The 20,324-nt window shown below is 34.2% G+C and overlaps 1 protein-coding gene and 1 long non-coding RNA gene across 2 annotated transcripts in view; one reads left to right on the forward strand and one right to left on the reverse strand.

The window, feature by feature from the left end:
- The window catches only part of LOC124361819 (transformation/transcription domain-associated protein), a 117,777-nt gene that overhangs the window by 510 nt on the left and 96,943 nt on the right, over window positions 1–20,324 (reverse strand). Inside the window, 9 exon segments of the mRNA XM_046815815.1 lie at window positions 914–1,057; window positions 5,874–6,070; window positions 7,597–7,738; window positions 10,124–10,456; window positions 11,566–11,781; window positions 12,291–12,384; window positions 13,367–13,592; window positions 19,723–19,789; window positions 19,930–20,037. Of these exon segments, the coding sequence (XP_046671771.1) occupies window positions 914–1,057; window positions 5,874–6,070; window positions 7,597–7,738; window positions 10,124–10,456; window positions 11,566–11,781; window positions 12,291–12,384; window positions 13,367–13,592; window positions 19,723–19,789; window positions 19,930–20,037 (1,527 nt within the window).
- On the forward strand, window positions 14,186–18,285 carry LOC124361820. Its single transcript, XR_006922398.1, has 2 exons — window positions 14,186–14,407; window positions 18,024–18,285. It is a non-coding gene; the product is annotated as an uncharacterized LOC124361820 (long non-coding RNA).

Below are 20,324 nucleotides of genomic sequence, written 5' to 3' on the forward strand. Positions count from 1 at the left end.
CAACTCAATGTCATTTCTAGAATCTGTAATATCGACCACCATACTTTGCTTAAGCTCAAACTGACAAAAGTCAAAATAGGTGCCCAAGCTTTCTGCGATCAGAAGGCCATGTCATAGGATAGATCATTGTAATCTGTGAAGAGATCCAGTAAGATCAAAACACGAATAGCAAAAGAGCATGGAGTGAAGGCACAAGAAATTGCAACTTCAATACAATCATTAAGGTTAAAATTTCTTGTCAACACGATTTTCAGTGCTTTGAACTAGAAAACTTAGATAGCTGTTGTTTCTTATCATTGTGAATGAACATTTACTTTAGTGAATTTTAATAATTTATTGTATTTCCATTAAAATTGTATTTTAATCCAAAAACGACAACTTTCGGAAAATACAAAAAGAGATATTTAGAAATGGCTTCAATTGTTAATTGTTTTATTGAAAAGTAATCTCGATATATGTCAATATAATCTTTTAAAGGACTGTTCAAATGGCACAATAACTGATTCACAATAAAAATTACACATTGCCCTTTAAAGTTATATTAATGTACGTACATCTTAATTGTATTTACTGAAACTTGCAGCTGAATTCTTTTGAACAAAATTACAATTTGAATTTACAAAAAAATTTTTGTTTTGTTCTTATTATTTAACTGAACTAAACTTTGCACTAGTAAAAACGTTATCCAGAAAACTAATCAACTGTGCAACTTTTTATCATACCGGTACTGTACCAAACCAAACTTTCCAGCATTCTCTATTTTATTTCCAACAAAAGAGGTATTGCACAATAATACTTGATACAACCGCAACAATACGATAAAGATTGTTTTACTTGTCATCTGTACAATCTTGACCACAATGAACTAGACGTTTTGGTTCTGATCCTGTAAACCAGATTTGTTCATACTGACCTTGCTGTCTGTTCCTTCAAAGTTGGCAAGACTGTTGAGTCGCTGGATGATGGCAGATACTGCTCTTGTTACCATGGTGATAATCAGCTCTCCTGGTACATCAGTTGGTGGAGTATTCACATTATCTGCCTGGTCCTCTTGTTTCTGTAAAAAACAGGCCTATCATCCAATCATTGTTAGATGAATGTGTGAAATAATTCAAGATGAATTATTATTATTATTATTAGATGATTTTTTTTTTATTGAATTTATTTTTGTTTTAAGATAAAACAAAAATAAATTCAAATATACTACCAACATCTTTACTGCCATGAAGGCTAAACTAGAATTTTATTTAAAAAAAAAAATTAATTACTTATTTTTGAATGATAATAATCACTTGCTAAGGTTTTGTAATTAAATGTATTTTAACAACTACAGTAAGAATGTAGTAAACTAGTTTGGACTAAAACCATATAGTTGTTTTGATTTTATTTTATTTAATTATAAAGCTAATAAACACATGATTTTTAATACCTAATCCAACAAATGCAAATGGTCAAAACTGATATTGTTAGAAATTGTAGCTACTGTTATCTCTTAACTGGGGTTTCTGATTATTAAACTAAGCCACTGCTATGTATTTTTCTGACAATCCAAAATATTGCACTTCTTGGTTTGAATTTAAATTTTAAATTATTCAAATATGACAGTCATCCGTAAGGTAAGGTCCATTTCGCATTAATTATTCGAGCGACATGCCTTGCGTACGAATTTAAGGTGTTCAAAACAATTGATAAACCAACTGATTATGAAATACAATCAGTTTTCTATATTTTACAGCAAGGAACGTTCCAGCAGCATATATTTACAGACAGATAAGTGAAATGTACTCTAATGCAATGAGTGACAGCAAAGTGCAGAAGTAGGTGAGAGCTTCCAAAGACGGACGGGAAAATGTCCATGTTGAACCGCAATCTGGCCTGAATATTAGATCAATGTCGATGAGAAAATTTGTGAAGATCGGCAATTTACCATTTCATCATTAGCATTGGAATATCTGCAAAGTAAAACAACAATGCACAAAATTGTCTCTGACATTTGAAATTTCAAAAATTGTGCGTATGTTGGGTTCCCAGGCTGGTTACTGAGGAACACAAAATGAGAAGGATGGTTTGTGTTCTTGTGTTTTTGGGTCCATTATCATGAGTAAGGCGATACACCTTTAGAGAACATTGTCACGTGTAACGAGACAAGGATTTCTCACATAACCCCAGCCAAAGAAATAGTGTCACACAACTGCACCGGTTAAAGTCAAAGACAAACAAACCAACATGCGTGTAGTATCTCAACAAGCAAGATTATGGCAACCATTTTTTAGGATAGACTTGGAAAATTTATGGTATTAGGAGAACAATACATGCAGCCGCTTATTGCGATACTTTGACTAAAGTTTAATGTGCAGTACTTAATAAGCGATGTAACCTATTGACATCTCTTGCTGCGTGGAAACGCCAGACCCAAATTTGCCATCCAAACCCAAAATCTCATCAGATCATTTGGTTGGGAACAGATTGACAACCCACCGGACAGCCCAGACTTGACACAGAGAGACTTTCACTTGTTTCGCTACCTAAAGGAGTTTCTTGGCTGTGACACACACACTGATGATGAGATGAAAGAAGCAGTTAGATTGGTTATCCTCACAGTCAGCACACTTTTACGACATTGGCATCCAAAAGCTCGTAGAACATTATGACAAATGTTTAAGCAAAAATAGAAACTATATTGAAAAATAAAGAAAGATGTCAAAAATCAAATAAAACTTTTTTTTTAATCTGTTATCTATTTTATATAAAAAATTGAACCTTACTTTTCACCTATATATAGGTGCTACAATCTTGGTTTTTTTGAAGTTGTTAGTCATCATCTAAACATACCATAGCATGTTTTTCTACGTTTTCTTATCCTTATTAAGTTATTAATTTAGTACATACAATTTTGAAACTACTCATCATGTCAATTAAAACACTTGCAAAATACCACAATAGTTGCAATAAAACACTGTGGGATTGGCACTATAAAAAAAGTGGCCCTAATTCCATGAAAGTGGCCACTAAAACGTAGAATGAGTTAGTTCCAGGCAAAACTAACTATTTTGTTTGCTACTGCTTCACAGATTTTTAATAATTAAAAATCCTTTAATTGACCTTATGAAATAGTCTGATACAAATGATGATAACAGCATTTCATTCACAATAGGACATAATTAATGTCTTAACTGAATAATACATGGTAGCAACACAGCTTTATAAAATACTCATTGAAGGAAATTAGTTATCACATAAAGTGTCAAATATATTGCTAAAATCGAGAAATAGACCTGTTGAGTGTCCGCATGCTTATAGATGGTCAATAATGTTTTCTAAAAGCTTGATCATGGCTATATTGTAGAATTTTCTTTCATAAAGCAATTTTAGCAATCATACTAACAAATAAATACAGTACAGTAATGGTTGTAAACAAAAATGTGCTCAATGGTGAAAGAAAACCAGTTTCATAAAACTGAAAGAGTTGCTCATATATGTATGAACTAGTTGCATGTCAACACTCCATTGATGCCTAACTGTAACAACTAAATGCTTGGCAGTATCAAGTTACACACAAGATGATTAACAGTTGTGGAGTGAAGGTGAGATTCTGAGCCGCATTCCATCTTTCCTAAGTACACTCATCCATCATTACAATAGACTTGATTGTGCTGAATTGCTGTTTGTTTTTTTTAAATATTACAATAATTACAGGTTATCAAAAAATTTCACAATCTAAACAAGATTTAATCCCAATTACATAAAATCAGCAGGACTCTACTGTAAAAGTTTTTTTTTGGGAGGGGGTAATCAGTCTTTTGGCTCATTTATTATATACTAGGCCTAAATTTCCTGAAATGAGGCTAAGAACATAGAAATACAAGTAGTTTTTCTTCCTGTAACAGCTTGGTGTCTTTAAAAATCTAATTATATATATCCATCTCAGTTTTTGTATTCCATAAATAATTCTAACGATTGTTATAAATTTCAAAAACATATCGACCTAACCCTATGTTAAGTTAACCCTATGAATACTGTATTAGACATAAGCCTAGTTGACTGTGGCCCCAAATCAATATTTTATTGATAGGCCTATAATCTTTAACCCTTATAACGTCACAGACGCCGTATGGCGCATAGACAAACTATCTCCAAACGGCAAAGATGCGGTACGGCGCATCGACACAAAACTGCGTCTATAGCAAATTTAAGTTCCTTTTAAATCCGATCAATGTCACTAACGGTATGCGTCAACCATGTGTGTGGGTTATTGACCTATGTCAAGCGTCAAAAAATAGCTGTCGCGTTACATAGTTTGAAACAATAGACGCGGTGTCTAGACACTCTCCCCGCCACACGGCACAGACGCCGTACAGCGCGCGCGCTTTTGTTTGCAGTTTGGCTTCAGGTAGTGCGTGTCTAACTATCGCTGAGTCGGTTTCCTACGTCGTGTTTTCTGTTTATATGGTTTTTACTTATTTGTTAAAAGTATTGATATCTTAGTTTTGGTATTCATTTAGTGTTTTAGTGTCATTTTAGTGTTTAGTGTCACCTATTTAGTGTTCAGGTACTTTGGGATTATACCGACCACACCAGTATGAAGAACACAAAAATATAAATTTATAGCTAAACAAACATGATAGAACGAAAAAACAACTCTTTAATTACAAAATTACAAGCATATCCAGGCATTGTGATCGGTATTGTTGTCGCTGTTATCTTATCTTTCTCGAGAATCCCGATTACGACAGGCCACGCGGCATCACATGATTTGCGCGGTACATAATTGCCTTTCCATAACAATTAAATTTATATTTCTGATCAGATCCTCTAGAATTTGATATTTTACTGATAGGTACTATCTCGAGGGATGTTTTTCTTTCGTTGACATCAGCGAGAAGGCATGGCACTCGCATTTTGGGTGGCGGAGTATGATCAAGAATAAAAACAAGTTTTGAGTGTTTTTTCAATAAAGAGTTTAGTTTTAGTTTGATCATGTTTGTTTTTATTGAATTTTTGTGTTTGGAGAAATGTAGAGGTAAAACACGGAAGTACAACAAAGCGACGCACTAGCTGAACGGGCGGCGAGACTCTGCAATCACGTTATCTACTAGACCGCTCGACTTTGACCTCTGTCTGAGGATGGGGAGGGGTTTGCGATAAGACGATTCCTGTTTTATATTTACGAAATATTGTTCTACGCTAATCTAGTAATCAGTAGAAGCAAAATGTCAAATAACGATTCATGTCTGGGTGTGGTCGGTATAATCCCAAAGTACCGTGTTCATTATTAGTGATAAATAACATGTCTCGTAACATTGACGATCCTGAGTACAGTGACTTTATAATTTTAAAATTTTTACTTTTTTATACTTACCATAATTATAGAAAGTAAAAATAAAAATGAACTATACACAATCATTTAAATTTTTTTTTTTTTTTTAATATTGTGCCGTTTGCTGGAAGTCGTGAAAAGATATACTGACGTTATAAGGGTTAAGTTAGAATTTTTAGATATATGATTAGTTAATTTTTCCTGTGTAAAAAACATTATGGACTATTAAAAAAAAAAAAAAAAAATACAGAGTTTGAAATGTTTCACTTTAAAATTTAAAAACGTGTTTTGTTTTTTATTTTGATTTCTTATTTTGCAAAAAAAATGTTATGTAACTAAAAGTTTTTGAATAAAGCATTGTGTTTCTTTAAATGTTATATAACAATGTAGAGGAACAATTATTTTAAACAATGTTTCATATTTAATTGCTCTACCATAAACCTAACAAATGTTATTACAGTATAACTGCTGCTACCAGGCTCGCAGAGGCTCATATAACTACTACCTCAATAGTTATAGTTATAATAGTTTGAAAATAGAAGAAGCCTTGTACTACCTTCTTGTGGCTGGCGATCATCTCGTCACGTAAGATGGCCCGCAGGATGGTCTGCACTTTGAAGTTGGGGTGAGTAAGGCAGCGGGCTGTAGCGATGGTGCTGGCAGTCAGAGGCCCACACACACCGATGTCAGTCAGCAGTTCTTGTAGGTTAGGTGTGAGCCGGAATGGCACCGGTCTGTTGGCGTCCAGTTCTCCTAAACAAGCAACATCATGTCATAGGTTGCTACACATTTCCTGACAAGAATTCCCTGAGATTTCCAGGTATTTTAAACCAAACTCCAGGAATTTTTAGAGATATTGAAGAATGAGTGTAATATAATTTTAGGAAAAACAACAACTTTTACTAGTACTTTAAGCCATAATTGTAAAGATACACAAAATATCTAAAACAACGAAACCATAACAAAGTACAAGGTACTTACAAAACAGCAAGGCATCAAGATTAATATACATCGTATTTGGAAATAAGTGTAATCATTTTTACTGGTGAAACTACATACAAAATATGACAAAATGGTACACATTAAATGTTTCTTGGTGTAACAGGCACTAATTTTTTTTTCCAAAAAAACCTGTTTATATTTGCTTTATATTGAATTTACTGCAAAAGATTTAGCTTGATGTGACACACAACTTTTTAGGATCATGGGACTTATCTTAAATGTGAACAAATATGACAATATTTTAAATACTAAAAAACTCTTTAAGTCTATAATAGTAGTTATTTTGTTACTAGTTTATAGGAAGATCAGCAGACTTACCATGAAAACTATCTTCTAGGGTCCACTGATTGATAAAAAACATAAAAGTACACACGTTTCACACATATAAGTGTCAACAGTGTATATAAAAAGTGAATTGACAACACTGCTTCCCACATTGGAACTACAAACTGAATAGACGACAAGAATGTTCTCTACTGGTTGAGAAAGATTGGAGAGCAATTGAAAATTTCTCATTATGTGTAAAACATGTGTACTTTTATGTGTTCTTTCAAACAGTGGACCCAAGAAGTTAGTTTTCATGGTAAGTCTGCTAATCTTCATATCAACTAGTAACAATCCCTGCCTTTCAGATCTATAATTCAAACTGTAATAGTTATATTATATTATTGATTGTTACCAAAAACAGTTTTAACGTTTTCATTAAATTTATAAAGGCAGCAACATTTCTAATTCTCATAAGCTTAATACATAATACAGATTCTTTGGTATTGATGAAATTCTATTAGTCGAGCAAGTTTTTGATAGCATTTGAGACCACCAATAATAATACCAATAATGGTAACAGAGATCTTAAGAGTTTTTTATTATTACTATTTCTCAACTGTTAGAAATTAAATTTAACTGTATACAAATTTTATTGCAATTTATTTTAAATTTAGCAGATTTAAAAGCAATTATTCTTCTTTGAAATGTTATTAGGATTTTTTAAACGGTGTCACATTGAGTTAAATTTTCAAAGACTTCTGAGGGACTTGTGTACTGTTACTAACTTGTACCTAACCTGTACCTGATAAGAGATTCACAACATGTTTTTACTCGAGAAACATGTTTTAAACTATTCTGCAGTATGTATAATACTGCTATTCTGTACTATAGAAGAAATTATTTGCATCATGAATAACAATATGATATTAAATGTTCGGCATGAGTCTGAACTATATCATATTTTATAAAATGCAATTCTCAGTTAAAAACAGTATTCATACTAAGTTTACCTTTAGAGTCATCCACATCAAACTTGAAGTAGGCAACGTTGAGAAGCCCAGAATCTTGGTGTATGTACATCATGTCAGGGTTAAGCCGTGTAAGATGGAGCACATACTCAGCAAAACAGGCTAGAGACAACTGCAGGGTCAGCTGGTAACAGAGACATAAGGACAATTAGTTGAATATATGTTGGAGCGTTGGCCAAACACACACATATACACTCCTATCCTATCAGATAGGTCTGGTCAGGCCAATTCCAGACTTATCCAACTTATCCAAGACTTAGCTATCATTTACTTGTCTGAGATCTCAGCAAAAGTTAAAAAACAAACCTTGTATATATATTACAACAAGAGAAATCAAACAACAAATTTGACCTCACCATGGTTCGCCGGGTGGGTGGTTTTGGTTGTGTGTTTGTTTGGTGGTGTGTCTTGTATATATACAGGGTGTCAATTAAGTCTGGAACCTCTCTTTAATTTTTAAACCACAATATAAAAAAAATACCAAAGTTCACAAGTGCTTACTGGTGATAGTAACGCACATATCTGCCCCAATTACCGACCAGATAATCCCTTTGGGGGGCGGTTCACAAGGAGTCAGACAAAATTCTTAAATAGCAGCATAGGTCAAGTTTGGTATCAAATTAAAGGTCTTACTTAGCAGAGTACAATGCCGCAAACCGGACTTAAAAAGGTGGATTCATTCAGTAGTTATAGCTATTTGAATTTTAAAACAATTGAACAATGTAAATTATTAATTATTACAAGTAAACACCAATTTTTAAGTACCTGTGATCAAAGTAAGTGTTCAAAATGTTCCCCTACCATCATCTGGCAATGTCCTAGGCGGTTTTAAAAGCCATCCACTGTATTTTGAAGGTAGTCACGAGGAATATCTTGAGCTTCTTGGACTATGAGATTTCTTAGGTGCGCCAAATCTTGAGGCTTAGTACGATAAACTTTATCTTTGAGGCATCCCCAAAGAAAAAAATCCAGCGGAGATAAATCAGGGGAACGAGCAGGCCACTCTACTGCACCACGTCTTCCAATCCATCTGTGAATGAATATTATATCCAAGTATTCTCTAACAAGGAGAGCAAAGTGTGGTGGCGCGCCATCTTGTTGGAAATAAATTCTTTGAAATTGTCGACCAAGAGCAGCTTGTAGTGCAGGAATTATCTCATTTTGTAGCATTGCTAGATACGAGTCACCATTTAAATTACCACTGATAAATAATGGGCCCATAATTTGATTTCCTATAATACCTGCCCAAACGTTAAGTTTCTGTGGATGCTGTGTATGACTCAATCTGTCACTTTCACATTCTAACAGTAGTGTTGTGTTAGTGGTAATAATTATTGATTCGTGGCTTCGATTACTACATTGTCAGATGATGGGAGGGGAATATTTTGAACACTTACTTTGATCACAGGTACTTAAAAATTAGTGTTTACTTGTAATACTTAATAATTTACATTGTTCAATTGTTTTAAAATTCAAATAGCTACAACTACTGAATGAATCCACCTTTTTAAGTCCGGTTTGTGGCATTGTACTCTGCTAAGTAAGACCTTTAATTTGATACCAAACTTGACCTATGCTGCTATTTAAGAATTTTGTCTGACTCCTTGTGGACCGTCCCTCAAAGGGATTATCCGGTCGGTAATTGGACATATGTGTGCGTTACTATCACCAGTAAGCACGTGTGAACTTTGGTATTTCTTTCTATTATTGTTCAAAAATTAAAAAAGAGGTTCCAGACTTAATTGACACCCTGTATATATTATAAAACAGTCAACCTGACTGTTTTCTTTGTGAGGAGGTGAGGCAAGAGGATGGAGTCACATATTTTGGGGTTTACAAATTTTAAAATGTATAGTATGATAAAGATAAAAATACTTTCAAAAATAACTTCATCTACACTTCAACAAATTTAAATAAATTAGAGGGATTATTACTTTTTTAATCCTTGATTTTTGTTTGTTTGGATTATTACAGTTTGATGCTTATTTTGACTAATCAAAAACATTAATAAGCTGATTCAGGAAAAAATCCTTCAAAATCCATCTTAAAATTCAAAAATGTGTGCCAATAAACCAATAAAGGTAAACCGCTTTAGTAACTCTACATATTATCATGGATTTCTAGCAATGCATTTAAAAAATATACAATACTAAGTAATGTACTTTTGTATGTTAATTTTATGTAGACAATAAACTCTCAGATCATTTTAATGTTTTGCTATACATTCTCTCATGGTACTACTGCAGCTGTGGAGGCTGTGTTTAATCAGCTGGTTCACTCAACTGTTTATAACCAACAATCAGAGTACTTCTGTGTTTGTGTTGGTGGTTATTTAGATATCTCACAGATGTTTACAATATCAATAAGTATTTAGTGAGTTACACCAATGTTAAAGAGTAGAATAACTCACAAGCCAAAACAAGTTTAGTGTTTTATAGATTTTATATGTTTAAAACAAACAAAAAATCGATCAAACAGGCTATACGACTGAAACTGTCACCGATCTCACCATCTTCCTGAAAGTCCAGTAGTCGGTAGGTGATGGGAAGGTGCGCAGAGCCCAGTCTCTCAGCAGGGTCCGAGGTATCATGGTGTTCTGCACGTCTCTCAGTATGTCCCGCAAAACCTGGTAGCTGGCCTGGGAACCGCGGGCCTGCACGGTAGCCAGCCGCTCGTAGTACTTGCTCACCGGCGCGTCGTGCTTCATGTTCAGACTGGCACAGCCCGACTTGTAAATGTCCAGCAGGGATATGGACGCTGGGTTGTCCTCCACCAGTCGCATCTGTGAAGACACCGCCACCACACGTGGGACTGTGAAGTGGAGGAACCTCCGAGATGTTTCCTGCCAACATCATACAACAGTTATCATAGGATTAGATCAATTTCGTGGTTACTGAGAGTAATAGTGTAGCCATGGTGGGATGGTTAGATTTAATATGATTGCTGAGTATAGCTCCAGTTCACCTTCCTTTTCATGTTACAGATTGATTCCATTACAGACAATCTGATGTTGAAACGATGTAAATTATCCACTTTGAGCTTCCTCATCATCGACTTTTCTCAATCTGTTCAGACAAACAAGGCTCCAGATTCGCACATTCATAACGTGTACCCTATCGGGTACACGCGATCATTCACAACTACCATTGTGTACCCAATTGGGTACACACCGGGCTTTCGTACAGCGCATTGTGCGCCTGATGAGGTACATGTTGCTATGCATTTCCTTATTAGGTTTTTATTGGTTGCCTGTTTTGGTGGTTTGTTAAATCTGTTTCCACGCTTAAATAAATACCTTTGACTATCATGTACCCTATTCGGGCACAAAATTCCTTCATTTTGAAGGTAATAATTTAGGTACATCTTGGGGTACATGGAGAAACATTGAAAAAACATATTATTTCAATATCTTATGTATATTGCAAAGCCTATATACATTTCTCATTATACTTAGACATTTAACGTTAAAAAAGCCGATACAATTTTTAACCATTATTATTGAAAAATTTTACTGCAAATAAAAAAGTCCAGCAATAAGCGGTCCTCATGAACGTTGTTAAGAGGAAGGTGAACTGGAGCTAAACTCAACATTCAGTAATAATTTGCTGTATTAGTTACGTGTTGGCCGTAAATCTTAATACAGTATTAATCAAATAAAATAAAGCCTGAAAATTATTTGCCAGGAGTACTGTATTGTTTATTAACAATAATCAAAACACTTCATTTTGTCATAACATTACATTATTGCATGTACTCATCTTAATTTACTTTGAAACAGCTTTACATGTTAGAATTTTAAATTCTGTTAATTAATAACAGATATGTTTTTAAACTACTAATAATCAAGCATAAAATTACAATGAAGAGAATTAACAAAAAATAATTTATTAAGTTAGTTGGTGATGTTACGATTATTCATATTGTTTAGTAAGATCTATGACTCAATATCACCTTCTGTTTGCCCAAATAATGGTTCAGCATTCTAAGAAGTTGCAGAACTCTCTCCTCCTTCCTGGCATCTCCCAGTCCAGAGTCGTTTACTACCAAATAGGGGTAGATCTTGCCGTTGTGTCCTCGGATGAACAATCTGCGGGCTGCGGTGTTGTGCTTCTGTACGATCTCAACCCGAGGCATGAACCTGGATATCCTCACGAAATAATGTGAATGCTGTTGAAATAAAAATGCTATGTCAATACTTTAGTCACGTAACTTTTGACCTTGGTTATGCAACAAATTAGTTTATACAGTGGATTTTTTCAAAAAATTCACTATAATATTTTTATAAAATTTCAAAGATTTATAAAAAACACTCAAGATCCCATGATGAGGAATAGCAGATTCTATTACCAGTCGTGACACGTTGGAAGAAGGTGGCAGCAGTCACCAATGCAACCCTCGCTTTCAGTGTCCCCAACAAAAATAGATGAAAACACGGTTTGCAGGGACAAAAAACTTTATAAGCAATCAAAATGTATTTAAAAATGCACTGTACAAGCGGAAAAAAAGTTACTAGTTTAAAACCTTAAATGCCAATCCTCCTTGCAACAAAATGGCACATGGAAGATTTTACAGTTAGAGTAAACTAATGTAATCTATGTGCCTATTGTGTTATCTAAACTTGACCGATTACCTGGCATATCAGCTAATAACTAAACTAGAGTAAATACTACAGATACCTTTGGTAACAGGAACTCTCCAGGTAGTTCTACTTCAGCTGTTTGAAGGCTGAAGTTACTCAAGAATCTACACTTTTCTTCAATTAAGAAAGACCTAAAAAAAAAATACAAAAACATTATTTCACATATTTTCAAACAGTAAGTCATTCAATTCTACACCTCAAACTTTTAGCTAATAAAAACTAGCTCCATTAGAAGCCACAGTTTGAATTAATTTTCATTTCATTGAATGATAACTTATGCTTTCATGCTTTCTTTTATTACGCAAGGAAATTATACAGTAGTTTTTTCATGTTTTTATTGATATTTTTCTCGTTTATACAAAATATTACGATACAATCTAAAAATATTCCAATAATTAAATAAAAAAACATAATAATCCAGTTACATCTTTATTCAATATTAAATATACTATTGTATTACCAAATTAAGGAATACTGATATACAATTATACTGTAAGTTTTAAATATAGTATTCTTACCACTGAAAAACTAATCTTTTATTATAACCCCATAATTGTTATTTTGGTGTCGGCAGTTCAGCTCCAAAATACAGATTTGTAAGAGAAAAATATTATTTTCAACCATTTATATATATTTTCAAATATTTGTTTTGCTTGGTAAATAACAAATTGCCTTGACAATTAAAATTCCAAAACAGAATACTTAAATTACTTTTCATGAAACAGAATTAATTGGGAAACATATTTAAAAAACAAATAGAATATGAAACAAAAATATTACATAGAAAATATGAAGGTTTAAGAGAAACTTGTAATTAACTATGCAAGCTTTTTACAGGGCCAATTCCCTAATGTTAATCTGTACTAGCTGACACTGATTAGACAATGTTATTAAACCATGTCATTAATATCCTATAATTGTGTAATGAAAATAAAATACTACTTTTTTCTTTTCCAACAAGATAAATTGCAGGATTCTAAAAGAGACTTCTAAATATATAAATATTGTAGTTGAAAATTATAAATTGGCATAGACAATAAGCCAATAACAGACATGACAGCTGACAAACCTATGATAGCTGACACTAACATAGTATAGCTGCAAATCACTAACTTTGGTAGGAGTTTTGTCTTCGCTTCCAGAATCTTAATCCATTTCTTGAGCTTGTGTATGAGGTTGTGAAGCTTCATGGCTCCAGGAACATTGAAGTCGAAATCAGCTGTGAACTGACCCTTCATCCTCTGGAACACAGGGTCCTGGATGGTGACCTGAGCTCTCCTGGCTAGACTCTCTGAGGCTGAACTGCTAGCGTTTGTGTTCACTGAGCTCGAGATGTTCTCTGTGCCAGCAAGTCAAACAGGAACTTTTAGATAATATCCTTCCTTCTATTCTCATACCTATTATATGTTCTCATTCTGTAACTATAAAAACGTTTTTCCAAAAATTTTATTATTTATACAGAACCATTTTCATTTTTAGAAATAAATCATTATTTAGAAAAAAATTGCGAACTTTTTTTATACTTCATTATTTGAATATTAAAAATTACAAACTGTACAAGAAAAACTAAAACTCCTTTGAATGTGTAATTTAATTATATTATTAGAATGAGACATAAAAGTGTTTTGAGGTTTAACTTGCTCTTATAGGGTAAAACTAAAGGTCATTTTACACAGCTGGCTCTTAATCCTCTCCTGTACAGGGGCGGTTTCAGGGAAGGGGCCATGGGGGCCATGGCCCCCCCCGAAATACTAGGAAAGCTTAGTGTAATATTTTCTATAATCTATAAGTTCTAACAAAATTGAATCCCAATACTCGTACATATCAATTAACAATAATTATTTTAGTATAAAAACAAGTCAAACAAAAAGTATTTATTTTTAAATAGTATTAAGTTAACAATCAGTTTCAGTGGTCAAAAAGCACTCGCATCTAGTTGGCGCCTTGAGAACACAAAGAAATCTGGCAACAGTGCAGCCGCGCCCCTCCCAACCGTCATCTTGTTATTGTAGTGACTCACGGCCCACGCTCGTCGCGTATCACGTAGTCTGTACTCATCCGCCGACTTGTACACTTATAGTGTTGTGTTTTCTGTATTCGTTGCCTCCACTGGTTTGTTTAATGTTTAGTTTAATCTGCAGTTCTAAAAAAATGGTAAGTATGAACACAGACAAATGTTATAGGCTATACTGTTTATGTGTAATTGTGTAGACTATAGGCCTAAATAGTGTATTTACAAAGTAGTATTGCATTTACATTAAACGAGGAAAACAAACTCAAAAGTAATTAATATTTATGCATTTATTTTATGCTCATGTATGAGTGCACGATATTCATATACTTCTTCTTTGTAAAAGAAATAGGTGCACATAATCACATATTTATTTCTTTTAAATTGAATTTAATGACTAAAAAACGGAAAGACGCCAGAAACGCGCGCCACTATGTGTTTATTTTCAAGTATTTAATACCCCTTGGAAACAACCTGACTATAAGATAAAAAAGATTCAGAATTTGTTCTTGTATTTGACAAAAACAGCATTCAACAAATAACGCCAAAATGAAAACAAATTTTCATCTACATTCGACTTTTTTCTAAAGCTATATTCTTTTGGCTCTTTACATATTTAAAGTTGCTGACCTATGTAAATTAATATGGATATATTATTCAATTTTGTGGAATGCGCATCTTCAGACCTATATTTTTGACAATTCATTATCGTGGAATTTATTTTTGCACAATGTTTCAATATATGTATTCCGTGGCGTTGCTAAATAAGCAGTAGCTTTTTGGAATACCTATCATGAAGTGGCCCAGTTCGAATCCCGTCGGGAGTTGGGACCATCTCTCATCTCAAGTATAAGTACAATTTTATTAAGACTTTTCTATGTTTAAAGGTAAAATATAATAACTAATTAGTGAATACGTACCGGTAACTATTTGGAAGCATAATACGGTCTTGTCTAGGTTAGGAAAGGAACTATAAACAAATAACAAAATCACGAGACAGGCGCTTGGCTTTAAAATAAATACTCAACCTTAATTTTTTAAATGATAATTAATAACTTCCTAATTAATTGTTTCAGGCATCTCAAAATAATCGAAAACGACCGAATCCAAAATCAATTATTAGTTCATATTTTCAAAAAGTTGAGAAAATAACAGACGACAATGAACCACGTGTAAAAAAGACTAATACATCTTCATCACAAACTGATCCTGACTCATGCATAAATACTTTATCAATTTCTCTTACCGATGCTGCATCTAACAACACCACTATTGTGAACACTGAAGAGCACAATGAAAACCAAAATACATCCCTAGAATTAGGTAGAGATGGTAGTTGTGCCAATGACATAGGGCTTTTTGTGAATAAAAAGACAGATGAATTTACAAAGTGTCAATTGTTAGAACGACATTGGACACCGCCCAAATCATATGAATTCCCACATTCAATTCACACTAAAAATGGCAAGGAAGTAAAACGTTACTTAGGTCATCAACACCTGGAACAAAGAAATTGGCTAGTTTTTTCCGACGTTAAAAAGGGGTTATTTTGTAAGTTCTGCGTTTTGTTTTCCGATAAAAAGTGTGGGCACAATAAAGGGATGTTAGCTCAGAACCTTGTAACCCAACCCTTGACTTCATATGCCAAGCTATTGGGTAAAGACGGCTTCACACAAACACATGAAAACACGGCTTATCATAAAATATGCGTGCAGGCTGGTCTAGACTTCCTTCAAAGTTATCACAATCCGGACAAATCCATTGACAACCAAGTAAACTCTCAACGACTACAGCAGGTACAAGAAAATAGAGAGAGGTTACGCCCAATAATAGAATCAATTGTATTATTAGGCAGACAAAATATACCTTTAAGAGGTCATCGAGATGATGGACGACTGGATGAAGAGGCTGGTCCGAGTAACGAGGGGAATTTTAGAGAACTGTTAAGATTCAAAATCTCTTCAGGAGATGAGACACTAAAACGGCACTTAGCCGCAGCGTCTTCAAGAGCAACCTATATTGGTAATACCACTCAAAACCAATTGATCACATGCTGCGGTGAAGAGATAACGGAAACAATATTAAATCAAGTCCGAAACGCAAAGTATTATTCGGTGATTTTTGACGAGACGACAGATATTTCACATGTCGAACAACTGTCTTTGAACTTAAGATATGTACACAACAATAAAATTCGGGAAGATTTTGTTAAATTTATTGATGCTTATGAAAACATAAAATCCATCAGTCCAGATCAAGATGTGCATAGTGAGCAACGTTTAAGTGGAGAGGCTCTAGGAAAGATTGTTGTTAAATTACTTCATGATTTATCCTTAGATCTGAACAACTGTGTAGGAATTGGTACAGACAGTTGTAGTGTAATGTCGTCTGAAGCAGCGGGTACAGTATCTGAAATACAAAAGGTTGCAAAACATGCATGTAGATGTCCGTGTTTAAATCACGCCTTGAACAACTCTCTTTCAACTTCTGTAAATATTGCTTGTATCCGAAATACAGTAGGGATAATGAAATCAGTAGTGTCGTTTTTTCAATGTGTCGGCCAAGAGAAATCAAGTTTTAAAATTAACACTAGGGCATCAATTAAGTAGTTTGTGTGAAACTAGATGGGTAGAGCGACATGAAGGAGTAATTCAGTTCAGATCTGGGATTCGTCAGATAGTTGAAGCACTCACATCTATCTCGTCATGGCAAGATCGCACAACTTCGTCAGTTGCAGCGACTTTGCTCAACTCTTTATGCACGGCTGAGTTTTTAATATCAATGATGTCATTGATTGACGTTCTAAAAGTCTCATTGCCGCTCAGTCGACTTCTACAAACACCATCACTTGACACTAACCGGGCATCTACCGCAGTCACCAACACCATGGCAACATTAAAAGAAAGAAGGATTAAATGTGATGATATATTCAAACAAATATTTTTTGAAACCAAAGCGCTAGCAGAGGAGCTGGATGTTGAATTGAAGTTACCAAGACGTACGGGCAGTCAAACTAAGAGATCAAATCACCCAGGAGACGTAGAAGAGTACTACAGACGATCTATTTATATACCTCTTCTTGATAATGTTTTTGCTGACTTAACATCCAGGTTAAGTTATAGCTCACTGGAATGTTTTGGCCTACGAGGAATAATTCCCACCAATATAGTTGAGGATGCCAGAGAAAAAAATGATCTCATTGTCAATTTAAAAAAAGGTTTCGAACAGTTTGCACCTATTATCGGTGATGGAGATACCCTAAGTAATGAAATTCAGTTTGAAGGTGAAGTGGACCTGTGGAAAAATCACTGGAAGATGAAGAAGGAGAAAGAGCAAAATGTAAAACTCCCTGAAGATATATTGAAAGTGTTAGACTCCTGTGACCCAAATATTTCCAATTATCCATGATGTTCTCAAAATCTTGGCCACACTTCCAGGTACGTAAATTAATAAATAAAATTAGTCATATAGGTATGGGCTGGCTGGGTGACTTTACATACTTTAGATATGTGGGTTTAAATGGAAAAGCACACAGAATGGGTACTGTATTACCTGAAGAGTATACTATAAGAACTAACCTAAGAATAAAATTGTTTTCCAAGTTTAACTTAAATAAATATAAATGTAACACACAAGCAAGTAATAGTAATTTTTTCATTCATGAACACAAAATAAGTAAATTCATTAAAATTAATATGTAGTCTATATTTTATAATAACTATTTCAGTTCCATGAGTGATTTTATTATTTTATTTCCAGTCAGTGTGGCTTCGGCAGAAAGGACTTTCTCCACTTTAAGAAGAGTAAAGACTTGGCTGAGATCAAGAATGGGAGAAACACGTCTCACGGGCCTTTGCATGCTTCACGTTCACAGGCATCTTCAAGTGGACACAGATAAAATAATAGAACGATTTGCAAAGAAAGGTGCAAGAAGGCTTGAGTTTGTGTTATAAGTTTTGTATTTTGAACCAGTATTTGTTTTAAAAGCCATCTTGTACACAATAAACTTGTTTTCAGTAAACAGTAGCAGTTTCTCTGTAACCATCCAATTTACGTTAGAATATTAAACCTCTTTGACTTTAAGTTGCTTAAAATTACAATTTTAAAATGTTAGAACTAAACATTTTTCAAGTTTTTCTTGATTTACAAGGACTTTGACGTAGCGAAAATTTCTCTGTGAATTAAAATTGTGGTTACAGCAATACAGCATAAAAGAGGACTTTTCAATGACCAATGAACTACATAAAAACAAGATAGCCCCCCCTGAAAATCAGCCCTGGAACCGCCCCTGCTCCTGTACACACGTTAAGTAGTGCTGATGCGCCCGAAGCGCTAATTATCCAGTGGCTCAAACAAAAAGTTGTTCACTTCATACAATAGTTGTCTTTTAAGGTTATGTTTTTAGTACCTACCATTTTAAAGCATAAAAACACGTGCCTACAAAACTCACACTGTGTAAAGTTTCATAGTGCATTTAAAAGGTATTTATCAAGGTCATAAATAAAATATTTTTAGTTTTTTCGTCTCCATTTTTAAAGTAACTGTTTTATTTTTTATGTTTATACAAAGTAAAACCACTTTAAAACAGTATACTTATAACATTGAAAATGTCTGATTCACATCTTTTTCACTGCAACCAATATTATGACTTGAACATGTTATGTTCACGATGATACTAAAATATAACGTAACAGCAAATAGCAAAATGCAAAAACGTAAACAAGCAAGAAAAAAACGGAAATGTTCTGCAACTACCAACTGGTCGAAATAGTTCCCAGTATCACATCTGGATTACAGAACTTGTCAAGGAACATAGTTTGCTAACATATTGCGCAGTTATGAATGTTGGCCCAATTCGAACCACCTATATGGGAGGCAGCATTTTGCCAGTGAGTGGATCCGGGCCTCTTGTACATCTTGTACAAGAGAGGGTTAACTCTCTAACTGCTGGTCATTTTACCTAAAATGCTACGTTTAATGTTATTAAGGTTTAAATGAGTTTAGCTTTACTCTTAAAAGATATCATTATGGTTATAATATAATAGTAAATGTCTTATTATGTGCAAAAGAGTAAATATTAAGTACATAATACATTTGCCTTTGTGCACAGTGCAGAATATTATATGATTCTAGGGCCAAAAGTTTTCAAGGAAATTAATTTTTAATGTATACAGTTTAATAGCTCAAATGTCAAAAGTATACACCCGTGTCAATTCAAATCTACAATAGTAAGGTTGATAATTATGTAAGCCAACTATGAAAAAATTAAGCTAAATTTTATCAAATGAAATCAATTTTTTTTAATTTTAATCTAAAACGTAAAAATGTGTTCAGCTAAAAATAGATGAGATTTACTTCCTGGAATGGCAACGGTTAAGTGGTTGATCTGAGGGCAGGTTAATGGGTGCTACTGTACATTAATATTATTTTTAAATACAACACAAAAAAATGAACGTACCAACTCCAATGCCAAATGTTGACACAAGCTTTTTTACAAAATGCAGTGTGTGTGGAGTTATTGTGGCCTCGTTCACTGCTTTCCTGTTCTCAAAGGCAACGACATAGCACTTGGCCAGCCCCTGTCGTAGTTGTCTCAACACTTCTTCATACCAATTCTCTCTGAACCAGACAACCTAAACAGAACAAGATCAATAGTTATTGTGGCCTCGTTCACTGCTTTCCTGTTCTCAAAGGCAACGACATAGCACTTGGCCAGCCCCTGTCGTAGTTGTCTCAACACTTCTTCATACCAATTCTCTCTGAACCAGACAACCTAAACAGAACAAGATCAATAGTTATTGTGGCCTTGCTCACTGCTTTCCTGTTCTCAAAGGCAACAACATAGCACTTGGCCAGCCCCTGTCGTAGTTGTCTCAATACTTCTTCATACCAATTCTCTCTAAACCAGACAACCTAAACAGAACCAGATCAATAGTTATTGTGGCCTCGCTCACTGCTTTCCTGTTCTCAAAGGCAACGACATAGCACTTGGCCAGCCCCTGTCGTAGTTGTCTCAATACTTCTTCATACCAATTCTCTCTAAACCAGACAACCTAAACA

This window comes from Homalodisca vitripennis, chromosome 5, assembly GCF_021130785.1.
Source record: "Homalodisca vitripennis isolate AUS2020 chromosome 5, UT_GWSS_2.1, whole genome shotgun sequence".
Lineage (NCBI taxonomy): Eukaryota > Metazoa > Arthropoda > Insecta > Hemiptera > Cicadellidae > Homalodisca > Homalodisca vitripennis.